Source organism: Vigna radiata, chromosome 8, assembly GCF_000741045.1.
Source record: "Vigna radiata var. radiata cultivar VC1973A chromosome 8, Vradiata_ver6, whole genome shotgun sequence".
NCBI lineage: Eukaryota > Viridiplantae > Streptophyta > Magnoliopsida > Fabales > Fabaceae > Vigna > Vigna radiata.
In genome coordinates, this window is record NC_028358.1 from 42,623,203 (window position 1) to 42,647,584 (window position 24,382).

Consider the following 24,382-nt stretch of genomic DNA (forward strand, 5'->3'; position numbering starts at 1 on the left):
TATTATTGATTGTGGAGTAATTTTTGGCCAATCACAGATTGACACGTAATCAATGTTCAAATGTTGTAAAAAAAAATGTTGTCTAAATATCATTATCCATATATATATATATATATATATATATATAAGTCATTTTCATTTATTTTTTTTTACACATTTCATAATTAGGTTCTGTGTATGAACATAATCAATGAATAAGATCTTTTATATATGTTTAAGATATATAGTAACAATTTTAAATTTATAAAATTAACGTATTTATAAGATTGATAAGAATATATATATATATATATATATATATATATAACAAATTATTATTAAGGTTATTATATTTTATTAATAAATTTATTAAAGTGTTATAATTAATTAATTATGATTAAAGATACATATGTTATAAGAGATTTATTATGTAAAGTGTAAGATTAGGAAAAAAAAAAATTATGTTCAAGTATGTATCACTTAATTCGTAAGAACTTCTGGGTGGTTATTTTGTCTTATAGTTAACGAGGATGTTGATAATGATCATGGTGTATAAATGATTCCGTTAGTAAGATAGCTGTAAATGATTGAATTGTTATTAAGTTGTGCTTGTTTCTTATGTATAATATTTATTGTTATTAGTTGTGTTTGATAGCTTACTCGTATTTGTTTGTGTCGTGGTTGTGTGTGTGTTTTGCGATCATCGTATGACCTTTGGTTATACGGGAGCTGAAGATGTCATAGATACTCCAGATGTATGACAGAAGCGCGGGAATAGGAAGACGACTTGAGTTATTTTAAATTTTTTACTATAAATTTTAGAAACAATGTAATTGAGTTTACTTTATTTCGATTTGACTGTATTAATTTTGATATTATATAAATGGATTTTCGCAATAGTATGATGATTTTTAAAAAGTTTAAATTTTTCCTCATGATCAAGATATTTCAAAAATCGAAGTGTCTAGTAAAAACCATAAATAATATTTTAATTTTTTGAGAAATTAAATTAAAATATTAAATATATAATAAAAGTAACCTAGAGAAATTAGATAGAGAAGTTGTGTTAATCATGTAAGCATGTATAATTATTCTATTTATTACTCTTTATTCATCTTAAAAGAAAAATTAAAAAAATGAAAAATTTAAAAAGAATATAGATGAAAAATCACATATCAGTCTATACTGTTTTAGTGTCTAATCCAAACCCATTTCCATTTTTTTTTAACAAAAATTAATAATTACTCTATTTGTGAAAGAATTTATCATCATTAGTTATTAATATGTTTTTTGTTCATAATCTATATGATTAAATATTAGCAAAAAGCATGCGTAGCATATTTGCATTTTAATTGTAATATCTTATTTAATAAGTTATAATTTAATATTAATTTTATTTTATATCTTAGAAAAAAATCAAACAGTATTAAGTTTTATGGCAATATTATTACTTTCTATAATTATAATTTTTTTAAGTAAAGAATGACATGTTTAAATAAAATTCAAGAAAACTAACAATCAAATAGTATGTGCAGTGGACAAATATAGCAGTTTGTGTTAATTTTAAGAAACGCGTACTCTAATTAACGTAGTTCTCTTATAGTTATTACTTAAAATAATTTAATTTTATAGGTATTTGTAGAGTAAAACTTAAACTTATAGTATTATTAAACACATCAGGAAAAGTTTTCGAAAACCATCTTTTAAACTACCGACAGTATTTTGTTTGTGTTATCACTATTTAATAATTTAAAGATCATAATATTTTTTCCTTTTTTAAATGATAAAGATGGTCCTCGAAAATTCATTTAATTTGTTAACAAATTATTTATTGAGGATTAAAAATAATTTTATGAATAAATTTTACAAAATAAAAATCTATAAATAAGTTAGAAACGTTAATTTTTTTTTTTCATTTCATTAAAAATTATATTTCTGTAACATTTTATTCTCTCTAAACTCTTCCTAAAATATTGTATTCTAGTGAATAATTACCGAAAGAGCAGATAAAACTTATGCATTGAACTCGACGCGCTTGGAATAATATTTAGCTAACGTGTTTGAACAAACATTTATAGTATAAAAAATATATTAAATCTATATAAATATAACAAAAATAACCTTTTTATCACTTAACTTTAACAAAAACATCAAAATGTTCGAACAAAAACATGTTTTAATACAATAATATGTATTCTAAAAAAACACAATTTATTATTATTTTTATTTAAGTAAGATAATCTACACGCAACGCATGAATGTTTCTCATTTTTAAAGGACTTTTAACTCAAATTTAATTAAATGCAAGTTGAATTCTATCACAAAATTTGTCTGTAACGGTTTAAAGTATGATTTTATTTATACAAAAAATATTACGATACTACTTTTAATACAAAAGATATAATGTTTGTGATTATTTTCTTAAAATTTAATTTATACTAAGATTTCAGATATTACATTTAAAAGGATACAAAAATAATTTGATTAAAGATAATATATTAACTTTTGATATATATATTTGTTCATAGATGTGAAATTTTGTGGGTATGAAATTTTCTTAGCACAACACCCACAATTTTGAAATATATTGAAGCTTAAAGTGTCTAACGAACCACTAAATTACATTAGTATTAGCATATAACTGAATATATTGATTTTGTTCCAAAAAAATGTTATTGTTTAATCATTGTAATCTGCTCCACAAACATTATTGCTTCTCTAGGCTTCTTTGATTTCAGAAATTCAAGTAAAAAATTAAGAGAGTTCATTTAACCGAGATAATCTGCTAGAGAATGAGATTCGAGTTAAACTTTAGATCATGAAAAGAAAAACAGTTTTCTTTATATATATATATATATATATATATATATATATATATATATATATATATATATATATATATATATATATATATATATATATGCATGAAAAGATGAATTTAAGCTAGTAAAAATGAATTGAGTTGTAATTTTTAATAATTTTTATGATTACATTTTTAGAAATAATTTATTATGACTATTTTATTTTGCTTCACATGTCAATTAACAATATTAGACAGGAAGAAAAAAATGCAATAAATATTTTCATTAATTTAGCATTAGTATTTTTTTTAAACGATACAGGGTAAATAATTAAGATAAAAGAATATATGTTTTGAATATTTAAAATATAGATTACACGAGTTATCTTATTTCATATAATATTATTAATTTTATGAATTGAATATAGTTTTATGGAGAAATGGAAGTGTTTGACACAAAAACTGAAAATGTGAACGGCGATGAGAGAACGAGCTTGTTCAAAACAGGGTCCTCCATTTTCGGACACAAACACACACTCTCCATCGCACTCTATAACACGAAACCTTAACCACCCAAAAAGAATGGGCACAGAGCAATTCCGATTCAACAATGGCGTCACTCTTGGAGACCTACGCGTGCGCACCCTCCACCGAGCGCGGTCGCGGCATCCTCATCTCCGGCGACTCCAAATCCAACAACATTCTGTACTGCACCGGTCGATCCGTAATCATCCGCAACCTCGAGAACCCGCTCCAGGTCTCCGTATACAGTGAGCATGCCTACCCTGTCACGGTGGCGCGTTACTCCCCCAACGGCGAGTGGATCGCCTCCGCCGACGTCTCCGGCACCGTCCGCATCTGGGGGACGCATAACGACTACGTTCTGAAGAACGAGTTCCGGGTCCTCTCGGGTCGGATCGACGACCTCCAGTGGTCCTTTGACGGAATGAGGATCGTCGCTTGTGGGGACGGCAAGGGCAAGTCCTTCGTTCGCGCCTTTATGTAACTGTCTTTTCATTTCCTCTTTTTCTATTTACTTTTTTAATTTTAATTGCACTTTTCTTTAGTTTACGTCAATTTTGAGTTCTTTTTAATTAGCATGAATCTTCCATGGCACTTGGGAATCAAATTTTAATATCTAGATATTTTGTTTTGTGGAGCCTAGATCTTAAGGTCATGTGGTTGTCACAACTTCTTTTAAGAAACACGAGTATTTTTTTTTTTTAAACATGCTTAAATATTTTCTGAAAAATGTCTATTCGGAGAAGGTTTTTCAGTTTTAGGTAATTATCAATGTTTCTAATAGTTGATGGCAATTAAACTCGATTCTATTGTTACACATTTTTGGGTAGTGCATCTCTTTGTCTATTTGTATTTGTATTTTCATCATAGTTTCATTAATGGGCTTGGAATATCAATGTAAAAGTTTTAAAATATTTATGCTTTTAATAATTATATATCGTGAGTATAAATTTATTATTCATATATTTGTCATAAAAGTTAACAGTATTATCATTATTCTCTTAATTTAGTTTTTTAGTCTGAATTAGTGAGCAATATGTCTGATATATTTCAAATAAATACATACAAAAGTAGACAAAATTCGGACTTGAAAGAGACTCCCGTAAAACTTACAATCTTATAGGAATGAGGTATACGGTTGAGTGTATTTTTTATTTTTTATTTTTTTTATCAGCAATCATATGTTTGAGTGTATTTTTTTATCAGCAATTATATTGTTGAGTGTCATGTCAAGAATTAAATTAAAAATGTGAATGCTTTGGTTAGATAGTACATGAAAAAAGTGAAAATGAAAAGAAAAATAGGACTGTTTAGATAAAGTGAAAGAGAATGAAAAATAAAATGATTTTATTTATTATTAGTATAATAGAAAAAATCGTCGATTGTAGATCAGCCATAATCTATTATATTCTAGACTTTCCAATAAATTTTTTAAAAGTTTACAACATAAATAAATACTATAAACATAGTAATTGTGTAGCGAACATAGCTTTTAACCAGAACCGTATTTCAACTCCCACACTCTTTCGAAGCTTTTCTTTCTCCTCACCTCAAATTTCGACGGATGCAAGCAGAATTAAAGTTACAGAAGGCCACATATTTTCTGAGCACACTTTACAATGCAAGTTCTGTGATGTGACCGTGCCAGCTGAGTTTTCCGAACTAATATTGTGTAGTTTTCATGGGATGACACCAAGCATATCGTGGAAGAATTTCTCTTGATGAGATACTTAAAAGAACTAGTAATTGATAATGTGTAATTACATTATCGGCGACAGCTTGACATCGACTCTCATCTACCTAGTCATGGTTAGAGTTTCGTGCCATTACAAGTATTTAAGTTTTATTTCTTATGACCCTGTATGATTTGAATGGTCGTAGCTACGCAAATTTTAACCTGATATTATTTTAATTTGTTTGAGTTTCTCTGTAACGTTTTTTTCTCTGTTACGGCTCTCAATTCATAATGCTTGAATTTCGGGTTACATGTTCTCAGAATTATATTAGAAGAAGAATTGGCCAAATGCATGCATGAGAAAAAGTGCTTCCTGTTTTTGAACATCTAATTGCCTGACCCCTTTTTTCATTTTTAAAATATTTTGGATTTTAAGGTGGGATTCAGGTTCTACTGTTGGTGATTTTGATGGCCATTCGCGACGGGTTTTAAGCTGTGCATTTAAACCAACAAGGCCATTCCGCATTGTCACATGTGGAGAAGATTTTTTAGCGAATTTTTATGATGGTCCACCGTTCAAGTTCAATATGTCCATCAGGTAAGTTTATGGCCTGGGGTAGCATATTTGTCACTGGTTTAATAGTGGATAAATGCCTCTTCAATTTAACTAGGGGAGCTTCTTTTTCATTTTTGTTTTTCAGTTTTTTTTAGTGGGCAGTGTATATTAATTTCCTACGAAGGAACTCTGTAAGAGTTGGCATCTCTCTTCTGTTGGTAAAGATGCACGTAAAAATTAATGTCTTTTACCAGGTAATTGGGATATGAAGGAACTTTATAAATAGAAAATGATAAAGATTCAATAGTTTTCGGATGGTGTGGTTAAAGATAACTTCGTTATAGCTTTATATAGTGTAAGGTCAGGAGTACCATATCACGGCATTGTCATTTATTAATTCTTTACTTTTGAAAATAGGGTTAAGGCGTTTTAGCATAATAGAAATGTTTTGGGTTGAGTAGGTTTCCATTTCTTTATTCAGGTTGTCATAGAAGACATTCTGTATCTGCAGGGACCATTCGAATTTTGTCAACTGTGTGAGATTTTCTCCAGATGGGAGCAAATTTATTACTGTTAGCTCGGATAGGAAGGGCATTATATATGATGGAAAGACAGGGAACAAACTTAGTGAGTTGTCCTCAGAGGATGGTCACAAGGGCAGCATATATGCAGTTAGTTGGAGTCCTGACAGCAAACAGGTATAGTGTATGTTTGTTATTGCGTTTGAGAATCACAAATGCGAATTCATTCCCACGCTACGTAATCTATGTAGTTTCTGCATTCAATCCACTTCAACGTGGTTTGGAACGTAGTTCTAAACATGCTAATAAGAAAACATGCTGATAAAAAAAATGCTAATAAGAAAATATGGAATAGATGGTAGCAGAAGATATTTAGTTTTTTAAAGTATAATAACTTATGAGCAAATACCGATCTAATTGTGTAAAAGAATAAAACCCGATTTGATTGTGTTTATGCCTTTTCGATGTTCAGCGCAGTTATGTTTACATGCTACTCTAAACTACGTAATGAATGGCAGGTTCTTACTGTGTCCGCTGATAAATCAGCAAAAATATGGGATATTGTTGAGGATGGTAGCAGTGGAGCCCTTCACAAGACTTTGTCATGTACTGAATCTGGCGAGGTGGAGGACATGCTTGTTGGTTGTCTTTGGCAGAATGATTTTCTGCTTACTATATCTCTTGGTGGCACGATCAATTTATATTCTGCCAAGGATTTAGATAAAAGCCCGTTGTCAATATCTGGTCACATGAAAAATGTCACCATTTTGACTCTTCTCAAAAAAAGTGAAAAGATGCTTTTGACCAGCAGCTATGATGGAGTGATCATTAGATGGATTCCAGGCAAGGGATATGATGGCAAGTTTGACAATAAACAATTCGGATTAATCAAATTGTTGGTAGCTGGGGAAGATGGAGTTATTGCTTCTGGATTTGACAACAAGGTAACTCATTGACATGTGACATCATTTCTTTATGGTTTACATTTATACAGACATCTTTGGTCCATCTATTTCGTCATTGCAAACACTGAAGCTTCACGTTTGATGTATAGGATGATTGTGGAATTGTTTCTAGATAAATATAGTAGAATATTTCTGATTGATAGTAGGCTAGTCACCACACCTTGAAATCAGTTTTTCTTATGTTTATCCTGAAAGTGCATGCAAAATCAAAAATGTCGATTCAGTATTAGAGATTGAACTTATGTCTGCGATGAATCCAGATGTAGGCCTCTGACTTTTGCAACTCTATTAACGGTATGTACTGTTTTACAAATATTTTTTTGGTGAAGATTTGTGAAGCAATGTAGCTGAATAATGCCTTTCATTGTAAGTTCCGCATGAATTATCTTGAGTCTTCAATTATTATTGACAATTCATAATTTTTGTTTCCATATTGGAACAGAGTGCATAAAAAGAATAAAGTTAAGCTTTTTATTAAAAAGAGATAGCAGTTAATAGTCCATTTCGTTTCTGGGTAGGTATTTTATAACATAGACAGACATGTCTAGAAAAATGAGTGATCATCTTTTTCTGAGCAAGGCTTGAAACATATGAAATGTCTCTCACGTTGCTTGATTTTACTTTCTTGGTCATTTTAAACTACTGTTTGGACCTTATATTCACAATCCGCACATCTTTGAGTTGAATTCTTAATCTATGCTTGGTTATTTGTTGAATTATTCAGTCTACAAGGCACCCTTTTGCGTCGTTGATATTCATTATAAAGTTTTTCTACCACACAATGTATTTATTCATGTAGGGAAATTTTGATCAATATCAAATTACAGATGCAGTTTAACCTATTATCACTTTAAGCAGTTGTTTTGTTAAAATTTACAGTACCTGTGAATTACTTATAGTAGTGTGTTTAATTTTGGTCTAATCCAAAAATAAAATTCGAGTCTAGATTTTATTTATTCGAGGATGTATTTACAATAACTTCAATTTATGGATTTTAATACTCATTCAAAAGAATGTCAATACACACAAGTAATTAAAAGTAGTCAAGATCTTAAAACAGTTCTGGGACTGCAAACTGTAAGATCTAAAAGCAAAATATTAGTATTTCTGATTTTGATAGTATTCTAATGCTAACTGTAAAATTGAACTCCTTACCATTATTCCTCTTTCACTCAAAAATAGTTGAAGCAAATTTGTTTATTTATTGCTTTTAAACTTGTCTGTATTAAATGTAGGTATACAGAGTTCCTCTTGAAGGGGATAATTTGGGTCCTGCTGAAATTCTTGATGTTGGAAGTCAGCCTAAGGATTTAAGCCTTGCACTTGATCACCCTGAGCTTGCCATCGTTGCAATTGAATCTGGAGTTGTCTTACTAAGCGGCTCAAAAGTTCTTTCTACTGTAAAGCTGGACTTTACTGTGACCGCGGCTGCTATTTCACCTGATGGCAGTGAAGCAATTGTGGGAGGGCAAGACGGTAAATTGCGCATCTATTCAGTCTCAGGGGACACAATTACTGAACAGACTGTACTCGAGAAGCACCGAGGCGCCATCACCGTAATCAAATACTCTCCAGACGTTACCATGTTTGCATCAGCTGATTTGAATCGTGAAGCTGTTGTATGGGACCGTGCTTCCAAAGAGGTAACATTAGACTTTGGTTCATCCCATATACCATCTTTTCCTCTTTGAAATAGGTGACTCTCTATCTTCTTGATTGTAGTAGCATTCTTGCTTTACCCATCATGATGAGTGCATCTGAATTTCAAGTATGTTTTTCTTTTAAGCTTGATTCCGTAATGAGCAGCACTAATGAAACAATTGAGTGGCCGTAATCAAATCCATGGCTTTCCTACTACTGGTTATAACCATATTTCCCATGTTGGGCTAGGAAAGAAGACATTTATTAAATGAATGTGGTAATTACATGTTCTGAAAATTGGGTTGATTACAAGAAAATTTAATAACCTTAACGTTTAACCATTAACGTAGTACCCCGGATATATCCACACACAATTAATAATGTCAAACGGGACCCTAAAATACAAAAAATCTGCTACAGCATAGGTTTTGATGACCGTGCCTCGTCACTGACAAAAGCACAACAAACTTCGAATTACCAACGCAGTTTCCAACACAGACGCGGCTCATTTTTTGAAGTTCGTATGCTTCATATATGATAAATACTGTAATAGTTACTGAAATGGCTAGTTGTTTTGACCAATGAAATTCTTCCTTTCATGAGCTGGCATTTGACTGCAAATTTTATCTTTCAGGTGAAGCTTAATAACATGTTGTTTAACACTGCACGTATTAACAATCTAGCTTGGTCACCTGATAGCACGCTGGTAGCTACTGGTTCACTTGACACATGTGTCATTATATATGAAGTTGGAAAACCAGCATCAAGCCGCAGAACCATAAAGGGTGCTCATTTAGGTGGAGTATACGGATTAACTTTCATTGACCAGGATAGAGTGGTCAGTTCGGGGGAGGATGGTTGTGTTCGTCTCTGGAATTTGATTTCTGAGTAAACAATGCATCAGAATATTCAGTTTCATAGTAAGAAATTGATAGTTGTCATGTATTGTATTGATGATCTTCAGTTTTATGCAACGGTTATGTAGTGGTAAAGAAATTTAAGATTGCAGTAGTGTTGTGGTGTGCACAATTGATAGATGTCTCTGAAGACTTAACTGTCGGATATCTTATCCAAGCTGATTTTTGTTATCTGCAGAGGTGGGAAACTCCTGGTTATTTCCAAAGAAATTGACGATAAATTGTGTTCTTGTCTAAGCAAAATATCAATGCAGGTAAAGGAATAGCACTTCCACCTATCAGAGCAATTTAATCCTGTCCCTCTAGGCATTTGATAAAAGCAATCAGGTACAGTTTTTATTTAGGAAGCATGGATTGTAGCCATCCAATTACTTTTTCCTGTATAATTCGAATTAAGAACATGTAAACACTTTTTTCTCGACTATGTAATGTTAAGCTCATATTTCACTATAGTGGCCAGGCCTTCATTAACATTTAATTTCTACAATAATAGCAAGCATCAAATGTTCATTTCAATTTTATTTTTTTTAGTTACATATTTGATCTCTTTAACTGATTTTAATTCCATAATTTTTTAAGTTAATTAATTCCAATTTTTTTGGAAATAAAAGACTGTTAATTTCTTTTAATTAAGATCTTCAAATTCAGTTTTTTATTCTTTTTTTTTTTCATAAATTGATCCAACATTATATTGTTTTGACCTTTTTTATTATTCAACAAACCTAAAAATTAGATTTTACACCAAAGCTCGTTTTTTTTTTCTCTTTTCAAACTATAATCTCACCTCGTAAAAGTCCTTTAAATATTATTAAATTTACAATAAATATTTAACTTTTAACATGTACAATTAATTTATATCTCAAAATCCTCTTAAATAGAATAAAGTTTGATTTATATGTGCGACATCTTTGCATTTTCATTTTGTATTCAAATATTTAAAATATTAAAATCGCTCATAATTAATTTAGTGAAAATTTTGGAATATTTAATTTTAATATTTGAACAATGACTTGCCGTGTATAACGCTGACTTGATGTGACAAAATAACATTTAAAAATAAAAACTGTTTTAAATTGGTGTCATTTGTCAGGTTGTATTTTTTTTTCTTTTTTCTTTTTAAATTATTTTTTTAATATTTTCTAAAAATAAATTTCTTTTTACTTATTAAACTGATGTCGTGCCATAGAATAATGACATATGTACCTTTTTAGCATTGTAAGTACAATATTAATCAAATGACTTGTTGTATCAAAATGTTTAAAATAAAAATTAATTTGAGACATTTAAAAAGAAAAAATGTATATGAAATTTTCTTGCAAAAATTATAAAAGGAAATACTTTTGATGTGATATATATTTAATGCTCTTAGTATAATACTAACAAAAAAATATCTAATTGTTACAAATTTTCAAGAATAAAAACTCAAATTAAAGCAAATTAAAATATAAAATCGTAATTGAGATTTTCAAACAAATAAAAAATATAAAAAATGATTTAACCTAAATATAATTACCAGAAAACAAGTATTCGATATTTCATTGAGAAAGGGGCAAAATTGTAATTAAGCTAATAATATCCTGAGTTGAAGAAAGCATAGGAATGAAATTGGCAAAGCCACACTTCAGTATCAATAATAGAAAATCAATTTTATGTGCTGCGATTTATAAAGTTAATAATGTTTTACTTCTTCCAGTCTTGATAAATTATAATATTTGACAAAAATCAATGATGAAAGTGATTAACTAAAATATTATTAATGCACTAAATTAACATTCATTATGTATTAGTTTTAAAAATCTTCTTTTATTATCTATTGATATAAAACATAGATACTGATAACATTCAATAAAAGTAAATAAAATTTTGAAAGTATGTAAAAGTCATAAAATATTTTATAAAAATATCAACTGTCTCTTCTAAAGTAGATTATAACACACTGATTTCATACTCATTCCTTTCACTGTACCAATTTAGTGTCATATTATGGATAAGGATTTGATTCGCAAATGGAAGAAAGGATAAATTAGATAGAAAGATGCATAGCATTCCTGAGATATTTAGCTAGTGAATTGACTGTTGAATACTGTGAATTAATTTATCTGAGTTGGTTGTTTTTAAAAAGCCTTCTTTAGAATAATCCAGTTCCCGATATACTACTATACTATAGTATCTACTCCACTTTATAATTTATACCTGTTGTTTAATTTGCTGGCAACCACCTTTGTAGACATTCTATTCATTATTTAATGCTCAAGGTCATGGTCATGGTCCTTGTCTTGGCAGTAGCGTTTTGCTTACACCACAACATGGCCCCTCCTGCTCCTTGTCCCTTCCTTTATAACAAACCAACCATCAACCAACTTCCACTTCTTTTTTCCAACTTAAATCTATTCATAATCACATTTCAACTTCAACACTCATCACTAATAAGATCATTTTATAATATCATCATCTAAAATTTGCAGAGAAACCTTTTCAAGTTTCTTTTTCCTAACCAGAAAAAGGTTACAACGTTGGTTGGGTTTAAAAATGTGTCTGGATAAGCCCCTTAAACACAGTGGCATGTGCTTTGTTTGAGATAATAATCAATACACAACAAGTTATATAAATATATATATAGCTGGGTGGAGGTATGTCAGCATCATATGTTTGTATAATTAGCAATGTTGTAAACATAATTATATCACAAACTCCCAAGTTGTAACGTGGTCCTGCCTGTTAGAGCACTGCATGATCCCACACGTGACACGGGCGTGCGTATCTACCTAACGTGCATAATACTATTACTCACAGCGATGCACACATTGTCAACCCAACTGTTCACACACACGGTGTCATCATGTCATGTCTCAGTGCACAGAAAACAGTGACTCGTGTCACCTTGTCTAATTGATATCCAATTCAATCCAATATAATAAAATAAAATCTTAACCCATCCACCATGTCCGGACATAGCCAAACTCAAAAGTTAAGTTTGCATATTTACACTGCCTTGAAGAAGATCAGATGCATATAATAATAAACTCCATTGCCTGAAAAAGTTAGGACTTTTAACATAAAACATGTTCATCTAATTCACAAGACGGGACAAGCTGCGATACAATATTCTCTTAAAAAATAACAAGGCAAACATCATCTTAACCAGTACACTGATACACTGATATGATTCTCACTCACACATTCATTCATTAATCCATCCCCAACACATTCATATGCCCCACCACATTGCAGTCAAACACTATTCTAGCTTGGTAAATGGGACTATAAGGTCAAACCCACCACCTATTTTGCTTTTCTTTTCACTTTTTGGGCTCTACTATCTATCATTACATTATTGAACAACTGCTGCTGGTGTTGTCATCACTGAACATGTGAGTCGCAGAGTGATCATCACCCCCAGGGTAACTAGGCAAGCCATAGGAATAGGAGTATTGTGCAGGGCTGTAGCTATTACTATGGTTGTAGTAATACCCAGTGTTAGGGGGAATCAAGGGAGACCTGTGATACATCATCTGGGGCTGTTGTTGCATGGCTTGTCTAGCCTGCATGTTCATGTTCATGTTCATCATCAATGGCGATGGGGATGGATGGTTGTTGAACCCATTCATGTTCATCAACAGAGAAGATGGGTATTGCCCAGCACCAATACCCCCATTTGAAAAACCGGCAGAGGACCCTGGAATCATGTTATTGGACTGAACAGGAAAACCTCCCATGCCACTAGAATTATTAGCTCCTAGAACAGTGGCACTGGTGACATTGCCACCGTTGCCGTTAAAACCAGCCATATTCATCATGGCCCCAATGTCATTGGCCCTTTTTGCTTCACCAAGATTGAGGCCGAGGCCTTCACCACCCACATGACCACCGTTCAATTTTAGGGCTGCCATTGTTTTCTGATCAAGCCCCCCATTCGGACTCTCCTTCATTCCCATATTCGGATTCGGGCCTCCTTTCTTGCCACCACCACCACCACCATTGCCACCCCCATTGTTCATCTTACCGTTGATGGCACCTGCTCCCATGCCCCCCATACTTTTCCTCACATTTGCATTAGCTGCTTGCTGCTTGAGCATCTGCAGATGATGGGCTTTCTCCCTTAGAAACCGCATTTCTTCATCTTCTTCCTCATCATCGTCTTCATATTCAGAGTAGTATTCATCCTCTTCAGAACTAAAAGCAGGAAACTTTTGCTGGTTCTTGAAGGCATCAAGCCCCTTTGCAAGGCCTTGCTTTTGTCCTTTGTTCTTGTCATCCTTCGCGTTGTTGTTCTTCTGCTTTTGGTTCTGGTTTGTTTTCTGAGACCAGAGCTCGGCATATTTACCAGCTCTCACCAGCTTCTTGATCAAGGTTGCAGAATCCACACTACCTGAAACAGTTACTTTCTGCTGTTCTGCATCTATTTGAACTTGGTAAACACCTGCAGATCAACAAGTAACCATAATCTCAATAAACTGCAAAGATAATACATAAACCTGAAAATCCAAAATACTTGAAAGACATCGAAAGGAGACATTCTTCTAAACAATTTACCAAATCCTTAACATGATTAAAACTGTACATAAACTAAGGTCAAACTACCACAGGTTCCCAACACAATAATTGAAAGCCCAACTTCCCATAGATGGTTTCAAAACAAAATATCCATAGTATGTCTACATAAAGGAGTAAGTCAGTACTTAATAAGCTTAACAGTTACTTATTTTGTTTTCATTTAACTATCATAGCTTAGTGAAACGGAACTTTAATGCTACTACTCTTCTCAATTTAGGTATGATTCTTTCCACCTACTAAAAACTTTGACAACTTTTCATGTCCCGTACACTATCTAGTGAAGTGAAGAAAAACAAAACAAGGAAAGCTAGAGATAATGTAGACAAGAATGAGTATAGTGAATGAATAGTAAAGGCAAGAGAGGATATAGAAAACTAGAGAAGTGAAAAGGGAGGACCTTCAATTCTCTGAAGGAGTTTCTTCACTTTGTGCTTACACCCATCACAGTGAATGTTAACTTTGAGAACACAAGTCTGTAGATGAAAATGAGACGAAACAAAGCAACCAAGTAAAGAAAACAGAAAGATTCCTCAGGAAAAGACTAACAAACAACTTTGCCGTGTTCATAGAATATGGAATTTAAAAAAAAGAAAAAAAAAACAGAAAAGATGTCTTAAAAGAAAGACAGAAAGCATGTGTTGGATAAGGGAGAAAGACCTGGATTTTAAGGAGCTTAAAGTCTTCTTCTTTAGTCATTTCTTCAGTGCTGTTTGGAACGAAACACGCTCCCTCTTTTCTCTCTCCCTCTGTTTGCAACCAAAAAATAAGCTCCTTAAGCAAACGGTAAAAGGGGTTGCATGTGAGTTTCTACATCTTATAGATTCTACTGTCTCTCTTATACTGGCTAGTAGTAAAAGTAGCCACTCTTCTATCTCCCTCTCAACCAGTTTTCCAAAGCAAACAAAACAAAGCCACATGGGCTTCCAACATAACTTTAAAATAACATTTTAATTTTATGTATCATGTTAACTATGGATTTTAAAATATAGAAACTTTAGACAACTCAACACATTATTTACACAAAGAATATAATAATATAATATTTAAAATCAAATTAAAAAAAATAAGAGTCTAAGGCAAATGCCAAGAAAAGAATTGAAAATGGAAAAGGAAGAATGAAGAGAGAAAGAGAGGGGGTGCCCTTTCTACTTAAATTAATAAATTAAATTATAAAATTTTCAATTTTGACTATAAAAAAATGTCTCACAAATAAATAAATTAATTAATCAGTTATATTAAAATGAGTATTCTTCAATATATAGCAATCATATCAAATTAATTTGAACATATGTGTACTTAAATTTAACAAATTTCTTAAATCAAAATTTTTAGTATTTATATTCACTTCTTTATTGTCTTAATCATCCTAATGAAAATAAAATATCCATATAAAAGATTCAAAATATAACAATAAAAACCGGTTTTTATCATCAATAAATTTCATCCCAATTGAATGTGTTAATAAAATAATTATATTTAACAAATATTTTTATTAATTATATATAAAAATACATATTGACAATCATTTATTGAATATAATTTTTTGATTAAAAATAATTAAAATGTATTTTTGTCAAGGATAATTTATTAAAAAAGTACTATTCCATTCTCAAAATTAAAACACTTTTTAAATCGATTAATTAACCAAATTCTTTTTATGTTTATTTGAAAAAAAAAAGAAAATAAAGTTAGAAATTGTAGTTGTCATATATCCCTGAAGTCCAACTCATAATGAAGTAAAATAAAAGATGAGAATTGAGATAGAAGTAAAAGAAGAGTGTAGTATTGGAAACAAAATATGGAAAAAGGTTAGAGAGGTAGAGAGGAGAGAGAATGATGGGTTGTTCTGAGTGATGTGATTTGACATAAAATGGTGACGGAAAACAATAAAAGAACAACAGCGACTTCACATGCTCACTTCACACTCTCTTCCCTTCCCATTCCAATAATAAACATTTTGAAAAAATTATCCTTAAATATATCATAACAAATAAAAAATTAAAATTTTAATATTTTTTAACAACAGAGCCAAACATGACTAGGTGCAGTAACTGTCTTGTTAAGAGCTTATTCTACCAAAGTAACTTTCTTAGTTGGATAACTACTGTTTTGTTTGTTTGTACCAAGTTCTACTGTCACTACATTCATTGGAACAAGCAAAATACTTTATTAAAAGAAAAGGCATGCTGGTTCTAATTTATACTTAGTTTTACTAGTTCGGCACACATTTTAATGTAAAACTTAACGTCTAAGATTATTTTAAATACAACAAAATATCTGTAAATTGATGTTGTACTGAACTGCCTTCAAATATAAGATTTGCTTGCTTTAACGTCTTTCGAGCGTACATCTTGTTAAGAGAAATTTCTTGAAAAAGTTTATAAACAATACGTATGCGGAATGAAAAAGTCTGTATGGTTGAAGAACACTTCATATATTGACAAAATGTTCTGAAAAACAGGTACTTTCCAGTGCCATAATAAACTCATAATTAAAGGAACTATAGAATGTTGTTTTAATAATGTTTCTATCTCACTGTCTCTTATCCAATTTTTATTTTTGGAAAATTTAGTTTATTCTTGCAACAAGGAAGTGTAAGAGGGAATGCATGAGTGGTAGTAAATTGGTGGGGTACAAAGAATGAGTTTTTATTAAAGATTTAGGTTATGGAAAATGATGATGACTACACTTGTTCTTCCACCATGTTTCTCACAGTACCTCTGTGACAGTTGACGATCCCTGGTTTCCGACCATTGTCTGAGGCTATTTTTTCGCCATCCAAATGCAAATATTGTCACCACTTGTTTGTCACTCATATTCTACAATTTCCTGCTATGCATGGATCAATGGTTTGAAATTGCATGTCACATTCAATTCAAATGTATATAGGTCATACGCTCCTATTAATTTAAACATGTAATTAAGTTTAAAAAAAGTTAATTAATTTTGAAGAAAAGTCAACTTTGGTTATGAAGGTGCATAAAAGATAATAAAAAATTGCAGAGTTGTTAAAGTGGAACTAGATGATGTGAATGATACATGCAATCTGGTAAAAAAGAATATGTTATGAATGACTTGACCTAAGACTGAATTTTGTCACGTGAGAATGGAACCACCCCTTTGTCTCTTCATCATTTGTTTGATCAACTTCTCTATAAGGAATGATGCCATGTACACAAAGGTCAATGGAAGGTCTTATGATATTTTTGGATCCCTTGTTCCTCACATGGAACTTTATTGTTAGTATTACTGTACAGAATGTAATTTTTATGAGTAAGAAGAAATTGACTGTGGTTTTAATTATGATTAACATTGTAGCATATCTCCTCCAATGAGATGCAAGAGAGGAGACAAGTACTTTAAGACGACAAAAGAGAGAATCTTAGTGGGAAAAGCCTGAAACAGTCTCCACCCTAGCTTACTCGTATTTAAGATCCTAATATTCCATACCTATGCGTCATTGACACTGTGATCCAATTCTCCAAACACATCAAAGTTTTTAAATGCGCAATAAAGTTAATATATATACACAGGTGACAGAATCAATCCTTCTTTAAATAACATTAAATTGAAAAACGAAAAAGAAAAACAAAAATATGGGGTGTGGTGATGAAAAGGTTTCCCAAGGCAGCAGACGAGGTATACGAGGGAGGAAAGAGAATGTTGGGTTGCAAAATTTGAAAAGGTGAGAATTGGTAGAGAGTAGGGTAGGGGTTAAGTGGTGGTATAATATAACTAGGTGAAAGGTGAAGGAGGAGGGAAAAGCAAAGAAAAAATTGAGTTTTGAACCTTTTGTGGATCCAAATTGTAAGCATAGTTCATGGTTTAAAAGCTATTTATGGAATTTGGAAGGAAGGAAGAAGTGAAATGAATGAGTTTATTTTTTGGTATTTTGATAGGCTATGATATAGAGAGGCATTGGCAGAGGCAGAGGCAGAGGGAGAGAGAAAGTGCACGCAATCACACAAAGGCTGTGAAAAAGTTGGACTTGGGGAGTAGAAAAGAGAAGAGAAGAGAAGAGAAGAAGAGAGTGGGGTTCAGTCACCACTGTAACCTCTTGTTAGGTCATCATTACTTCCTACTCCCAAACACCTGCATCTTCTCCAACACATCAACCTTTTCCCCCTGCTTTTATGTCTTTGCTTCTCAGTTTAAAATTGTCATTACAATTCCAACAGACAATGTTTTCTTACATTATCAAAGGTAACTCTTTTTTGCCATGTTAATTTTTTGTTTATTACATGAGTGGTCTGATGATGTGGTGGGATTTGTATTGTATTGTATCGGATCTGATATGGTTGGTATTTCATATCCAAAAGTCATAAATGGCAACAGTGAGCATGGGGTCCCCCCTACTAGCTTTGAATGAGACGTGTCCCATTCTTTTCCTGCAACCCTCTTTTACCATTTTCTTCTCATTTCATCCCAAAAGATATCCACAATTTCACACTCCTAATTTCACTATCATTAGATCTAAACATCTTCCATCACAACACGTTTCTTTTATCATCTTTAGCTTATTCTCGTAATTTCTTTTTGTATTTCTATATTCAACCACATAAATAAAGTAAGTAACTCATTTGAATTATAACCAATAGAAAGTAGCAGAATGTTACAAGACCTGTGATGATGATGATTCGTGAAAAAAGAGAACCTTACTACAGTGATAACGTCCTCGGTTTGAATCATCATTTCGTCAAAGTCCAAGGCTAACTTTAAAAAAGTAGAGTTAAATAGTTAAATGGGTTGAGGTCAAATTATGTGAAAGAAAATGGCAAAAGTGGTTACAGGAAAAGCATAAATTGGCATATTGCACTTTAGCGAAAGTATTTGAGAGTAGAGGAAAATGGTGTGCAAGAAGAAAGAGAAAGAATAAGCCCAAACTCTAACTCCAACGCAAATTTTTGACCCATCAGGCTCTAACTCCAACACAGTTTTTTATTTTGCTCTCCCAACAATTACTCCAAACATTAAAATGGTTCACTAACAGACAAAAAGTGAAAGGCAACCCGTGGGTAAGAAATGGGCTTAAAATAGTAACTGTAAATTTGTTGGAATCAACTCCACAGAAACTTCAAACCAATTTTTGTTATCATAGACTGCTGCACTGCTTTGTCCTTGTTCCACCCAAACAAGCATGTTCCCACTCTACACTCGAACAAGGAACAGTTATCACTATTATAACCACATACATACCATGCCTCTCTAATAACACTGCAACACATTACATTCTGAAAACCTACTCTGCCACTGAAACTGCCTTCAAGATATGGAATAAAGATATCAACCCAATATTCTTAGTTATATCTTCCTCCAACACTGCAATGCATCTTTCACGTAAACGTGCAACTTCCATGCTAAAGTCACACCCATTATCTATGTATAATAATAATATTGCTAGCTACATTTCAAAAATAAAAATATATTATCATAAATTATCATAAATTCATACTCAGTAATAACATTCTGAATACATTATTTTGAAAATTTTGGCTTAATTATTCTTTTAGTGTCCGTAGCTGCACTGATTTTTTGGATTAGCTGTTACACTCAACAAGTCTAGAGTGAATAAAGATAAAATTGATAAATGTTCTATACTAGTAATATCATATAAATAAATTCAAGATTTATAAATGAAAACATGACATTGTTATAGAAAAATAATAATAATTAAACTCATTCGAAAAGCCCAGTGGATAAAAAGTGTGGAGGAAAGTTCGAAGAAAAGAGAATGAGAGATAGGTCGAGAAATTATTAAGATGATAAAAGTTAAAGTGTAGAATATGACGAATGAAAAAACAAAAGGTCTTTATTCTTTATGCACCCCCACAATTTCTTCACCCACATCCAAATTTTCAAAATAATCAATTTACTCTTTGTAAAAGTGACTTCTCAATTATCTAGAAACTTTTTGGAACAGAATAGGATTTCCATGATAGATTTTCTGGAATAAGACTTTCATAACATTTTCAAAATGCTTGAAATGAATTTCAAAATAAGTTTTTTGAGACAATTTTTGGAACGAGTTTTCCAAACCAAGCTTTGTAAAATGATTTTTTTTCACAGTATCTTCTCTCTCTTCTATCTTTCTCTGTATCATTTTTTTCTCTCTTCTTCCTCTCCAACGACAACAATCATAGAAGTGGTGACAGCAAAGCTGATGTAGTAAAAAAAGGAGAATTTTAATCTTCTTAAATTGGATTTATTTAGTAATGATGGGTTCAGGAAGAAAAAGCATGAAAAAGGCAATCACATTGCAGAAATGGCCCATAAATGCTTCGCTCATCTGAGTATAAATTTAAAAAGCCCATTACGACCTTGTACTAAAAACTAAGTGGGCTTTCTCTTGGCCATTTAGGAGACAACCTAATATTAAACGGGGTGTTGCTCTCTGCACCTCCCCTTTTGCTCCCTCTACCTCTCCATTCTATTTTTACCCTTCACTTTATTTTTCTATTCCTATTTTATCCTTTTTAATAAAAAATTTACTAGGTTAAAGAATTTTTACTTATTGCATCACATAACCTATTACTATTATTGATTCTCTTTCACTATTTTACGTTTTCATTCTTACTGCTTTGTCGTGTAATTCTTTTTCTTCTTTGTGGAATTCTATCTTCTTCTATTTAATGTTAGAGAGTGTGGTGAGTGAGAGATCGGTAAAAGAAATTGTTCTCCCTTACAAAAGTTCAATCATCTCTGCATAGGAAGAAGGTAGAAGTTCAATCATCTCCGCGCTTTGAAGGCAGCGCTGTGAAGGCAAACTATGTAAAGCTGTGAAGGCAAGACTGTGTAAAAAAAAAAGGTGTATGAATAAACCCCCATAATGTTCAAACCCACCTTAAACGGAAATGAGTAACGAATATGCGTCATCCGTTTTAAAAGGCCAAACATGCGACTTCCGTTCTGGCCTTATGGGTCATCGTCTTCCTACACAGAACATACAGAACACAGGCATCGGACAGCCAAACACAAACAAACCATGCACACATCGTCTTCCAATCAAAATTTGATCATTATGTTATCAAACACTCCTTTTAGTAATTTCAACATCTTATAGTGGCATTATTTTATTTTATTTCATTATCACAAATAACAATAGAAAAAGCAGAAAATTGAAGAAATTATAACTCAGCTCAATCATCCAACTTAAGATAATCATTAATATCAAGAAAGAACAAGAATGCTTTGGTTACGGTTGATGTTCCCCCAAGTGGAAGGTTCCTTTGCCAAATAATAGCCCTCTACTATTTTTTCAGCTACAGGTTTTATGGAAATGGAATATAAACATGGACCCTTCTCTTTTTGTCCCCTAATCAAAAGAAAAAAAAGAAAAAAATAACCTAACTTGATAGAGATAGAGCAGTTAATTATTGCATTCATATTTATTCCTTTATGGTTCCATCTCTATCTCCACATTGGCTGGTAAGAAAGTGCATTCAATGCAAAACCAAAAAATCTTCTCTACTTCTGGTAACAAAAACCTTTTTGCTTTTATGCTTTTTCATTTCTGTGAGACAAAAAGATAAGTAAGTTTCCTTTGTATCTTATTCCTAGAAGTAAAAGCTACCTTCTTCAAGTCATTTCATACCAAGTACAAGCCTTGAGTTCATATCATACATGATTGTGTGAAAAAAAAAAGGTAAAGGTTATGGCTTCTCCATCCCATTAGTATTGGTCTGAAGCAATTTGTGATGTAACAAAAACATCTAATTATAATGAATTATTGATGACCAATTGTCCTAGTCACATTCACCTTTCAATATATCTATATCTACGTATGGAAACCAAATGTATAGTATACATTGCTGGAATAACCATTGTTGATTTTTCACAAATTCAAACATATTGAGTAAATTCTATTTATGATAAAAACCCAAAAAGTAATTCTTTAAACGAGTGTATTAAGAACCTTCCAGCCATGAATCAATATAAATATAAAAAAAAAATCAGAAAATCTGATGTATTTTTTGTTTGAGATATATGTCTTGATGTAATTTTATCCTCCAACTGTTTTCACTAATATTAACTAATATGATTAAGAAATAGATTTTAACTATGATCATCAAATTATTTTGTAAAAATAAAATTTTAAACTTTATTCAATCTTATAAAATAACTTAAAATACAAGATCAAGATCTAATTGTATACTTAAAATTGATTTTATTGATAGTTGATATATGATTTTTAATAAATATAGATTTGTATCAATGTTGTTATAAACATACTATTAGAATTCAGATTAAAATAACTTGTATTATCTGTGTGTGTTTTTTTATATATAGAAAAATATATATTTTTTTACTATGAAGAGGGAAAATATTATTTAAATAAATCTCCCTAATGTACCATGTATCAACTATGCCATGGTTGCAGAATTTGTGAAAATGTTAATATGATAATTGTAAGACCCGAGAAAAATATAGGGCGTATGAATAATAGAGTGATGAGATGTTAGTAATTTTAATGAAAGTTGAATGGTTATGTGCTCTAGTCTCGATTAGAACATAAAAAAATGTATGTTATTTAATGGTTTTGTTAATTTAAATGCAACGTAATTTATTGTTCGTTTGTTACAATTATAATGTCTGAAATTATCAATATGATGTGTTGGTTTGTTGGTTGATTTGTGTGTATTAGGTTGAATGTGTGTGAGTTCAAATCCTAGAGAAAGAGGTTTATGAGAAATATTGAAATTTTATTTTTATTTTTGGAAAGAGAGTCTGTAAAGGAAAAGAGAAAGCCTATTTTTTTGATTGGCTAAGGTATGGGAAGCTTACCTTTATAATATTATATAATGAATGTGATGATATTATTGATTTGAAGTATTTACTTGCATGAATGTTTATACGTATGATCTTGATTTTTTTTTTTAGTTTTTCAATCTTTGTATTCAATTATTGAAGATTACAGTATATGAATTGGCTTTAGAATTCCTATCATTAAATGCTATTAAGAATTCACTTGAATTCCTTAAATTCTTATTAAATTCTTCCAAAATAAGAATTCACCTGAGTGAATTCTATTCCAAATGAAGGTTTGATTTTTTTTGGGATATAATAAAATTAGGTTTTCATCTAATCATAATTAACACTAAAATCAAGGTTTTGAGATTTTTGGTAAATCAAGGATTGATTAAGTTTAAGGTTTTGTTAATAAAAGTTTCTGGTTTATCAGAAACTTAATCTGAGTGTAAATTTTTGTTTCCGTATAAGCCTAGTTTTCTTTTCATTCTGAATCAGAGTGGGCTTAAACCTATGGACCCAATTAAGGGGTCCAGTTTTCATTCTTTTGGAAGGGGGGTCACTTCCAGTGACTATTTTTCCTTTCCTATTTTTCTCTGGTCCTGAAACGCTCACGGCTTCCTTTCTTTTCTCCTTTTCCATGAACAGCGGTGAGAGTGCAATGATGGAGGTGAGAGACGCGAAAAGGTTGCAGCGAGAACGACGAGGTCGCAAGAGTGGCGTTTCTAACGGGGTTCAAAACTCTAGTTTCTTTCTTCTCTCTTTCTTGCTCGGGCAACTCAAGTTGGAGAGATCATCGTTGGTGCGGCGATGTCGGCGAGGGCGCGACGACTGCGTGGTAGAGGCACGTTGAGGAGACGACGTTCTCTTCGTGGCAGTGTGTTGGTGGCGACTTTCACGGTTCAAGGACAGAGGCTTTATTCTTCTTATCCCCTCTTTCGATTTTTACGATTAGGGTTTTGTGTGTTCACCAGATCTTTGGATTGCCATTTTCGCGTTTGGGTTGGTTTTGATCTTCTGCAGGTCTGGTTTTTCTTGATTGGGATTAAGGTTCTGATTGGGATGGTTAGGGTTTTGAATTGGGAAAATTCTTTTAGGGTAATTTTTGTTTGTGTTCTGCCTCTTAGTTTATCCGGTGTAACTGAAACTTGCGGTGAAGAGGAATGGAGGTTGAGCGAGAACGAACAAGAACGTATTGTTGGGCTGCGGCTAAGTTGCTCTCGGTCTGGACCTAAGTGAGTTTGTAGACTCAAAGTTGAATTCGAGATTAGTCTTTTTGATTTCTAATTGAGCCTGTAGACTCCCATAATACACTCTGTTTAGTTTTGAATTTTTAATGGTAGAAAAGAAAAATTAAAAATTCAATAATATTAATAATAATCAGAATTTTAACTGGACTGTTTATACTTACAGGGTGATTTAATTTGGAAGTGTAAAAGTATTAATTATTGATATTAATTAATAATTATTCATATTAATTAATGATGTTAAATTAAAAAGGGAGAGA

The 24,382-nt window shown here is 31.7% G+C and overlaps 2 protein-coding genes and 1 long non-coding RNA gene across 3 annotated transcripts; 2 read left to right on the forward strand and 1 right to left on the reverse strand.

The window, feature by feature from the left end:
• The first annotated feature begins 3,259 nt into the window (after positions 1–3,259).
• LOC106771606 (actin-interacting protein 1-2) lies at positions 3,260–10,032 on the forward strand. The gene is made up of 6 exons (XM_014657602.2): positions 3,260–3,781; positions 5,413–5,574; positions 6,044–6,230; positions 6,572–6,997; positions 8,254–8,661; positions 9,294–10,032. The coding sequence occupies exons 1-6, from the start codon at positions 3,390–3,392 to the stop codon at positions 9,549–9,551; spliced, it is 1,833 nt and encodes a 610-aa protein (XP_014513088.1). The 5' UTR covers positions 3,260–3,389; the 3' UTR covers positions 9,552–10,032.
• A 2,592-nt stretch (positions 10,033–12,624) lies between these two features.
• On the reverse strand, positions 12,625–14,992 carry LOC106769685 (heavy metal-associated isoprenylated plant protein 37). Its single transcript, XM_014655407.2, has 3 exons — positions 14,788–14,992; positions 14,528–14,603; positions 12,625–13,996 (listed from the first exon to the last, which is right to left on the reverse strand). Exons 1-3 carry the CDS (start codon positions 14,824–14,826, stop codon positions 12,903–12,905), a joined length of 1,209 nt encoding a protein of 402 aa, XP_014510893.1. The 5' UTR covers positions 14,827–14,992; the 3' UTR covers positions 12,625–12,902.
• An 8,382-nt stretch (positions 14,993–23,374) lies between these two features.
• Positions 23,375–24,204, forward strand: LOC111242402. Its single transcript, XR_002669465.1, has 2 exons — positions 23,375–23,898; positions 24,003–24,204. It is a non-coding gene; the product is annotated as an uncharacterized LOC111242402 (long non-coding RNA).
• The last annotated feature ends 178 nt before the right edge of the window (positions 24,205–24,382 follow it).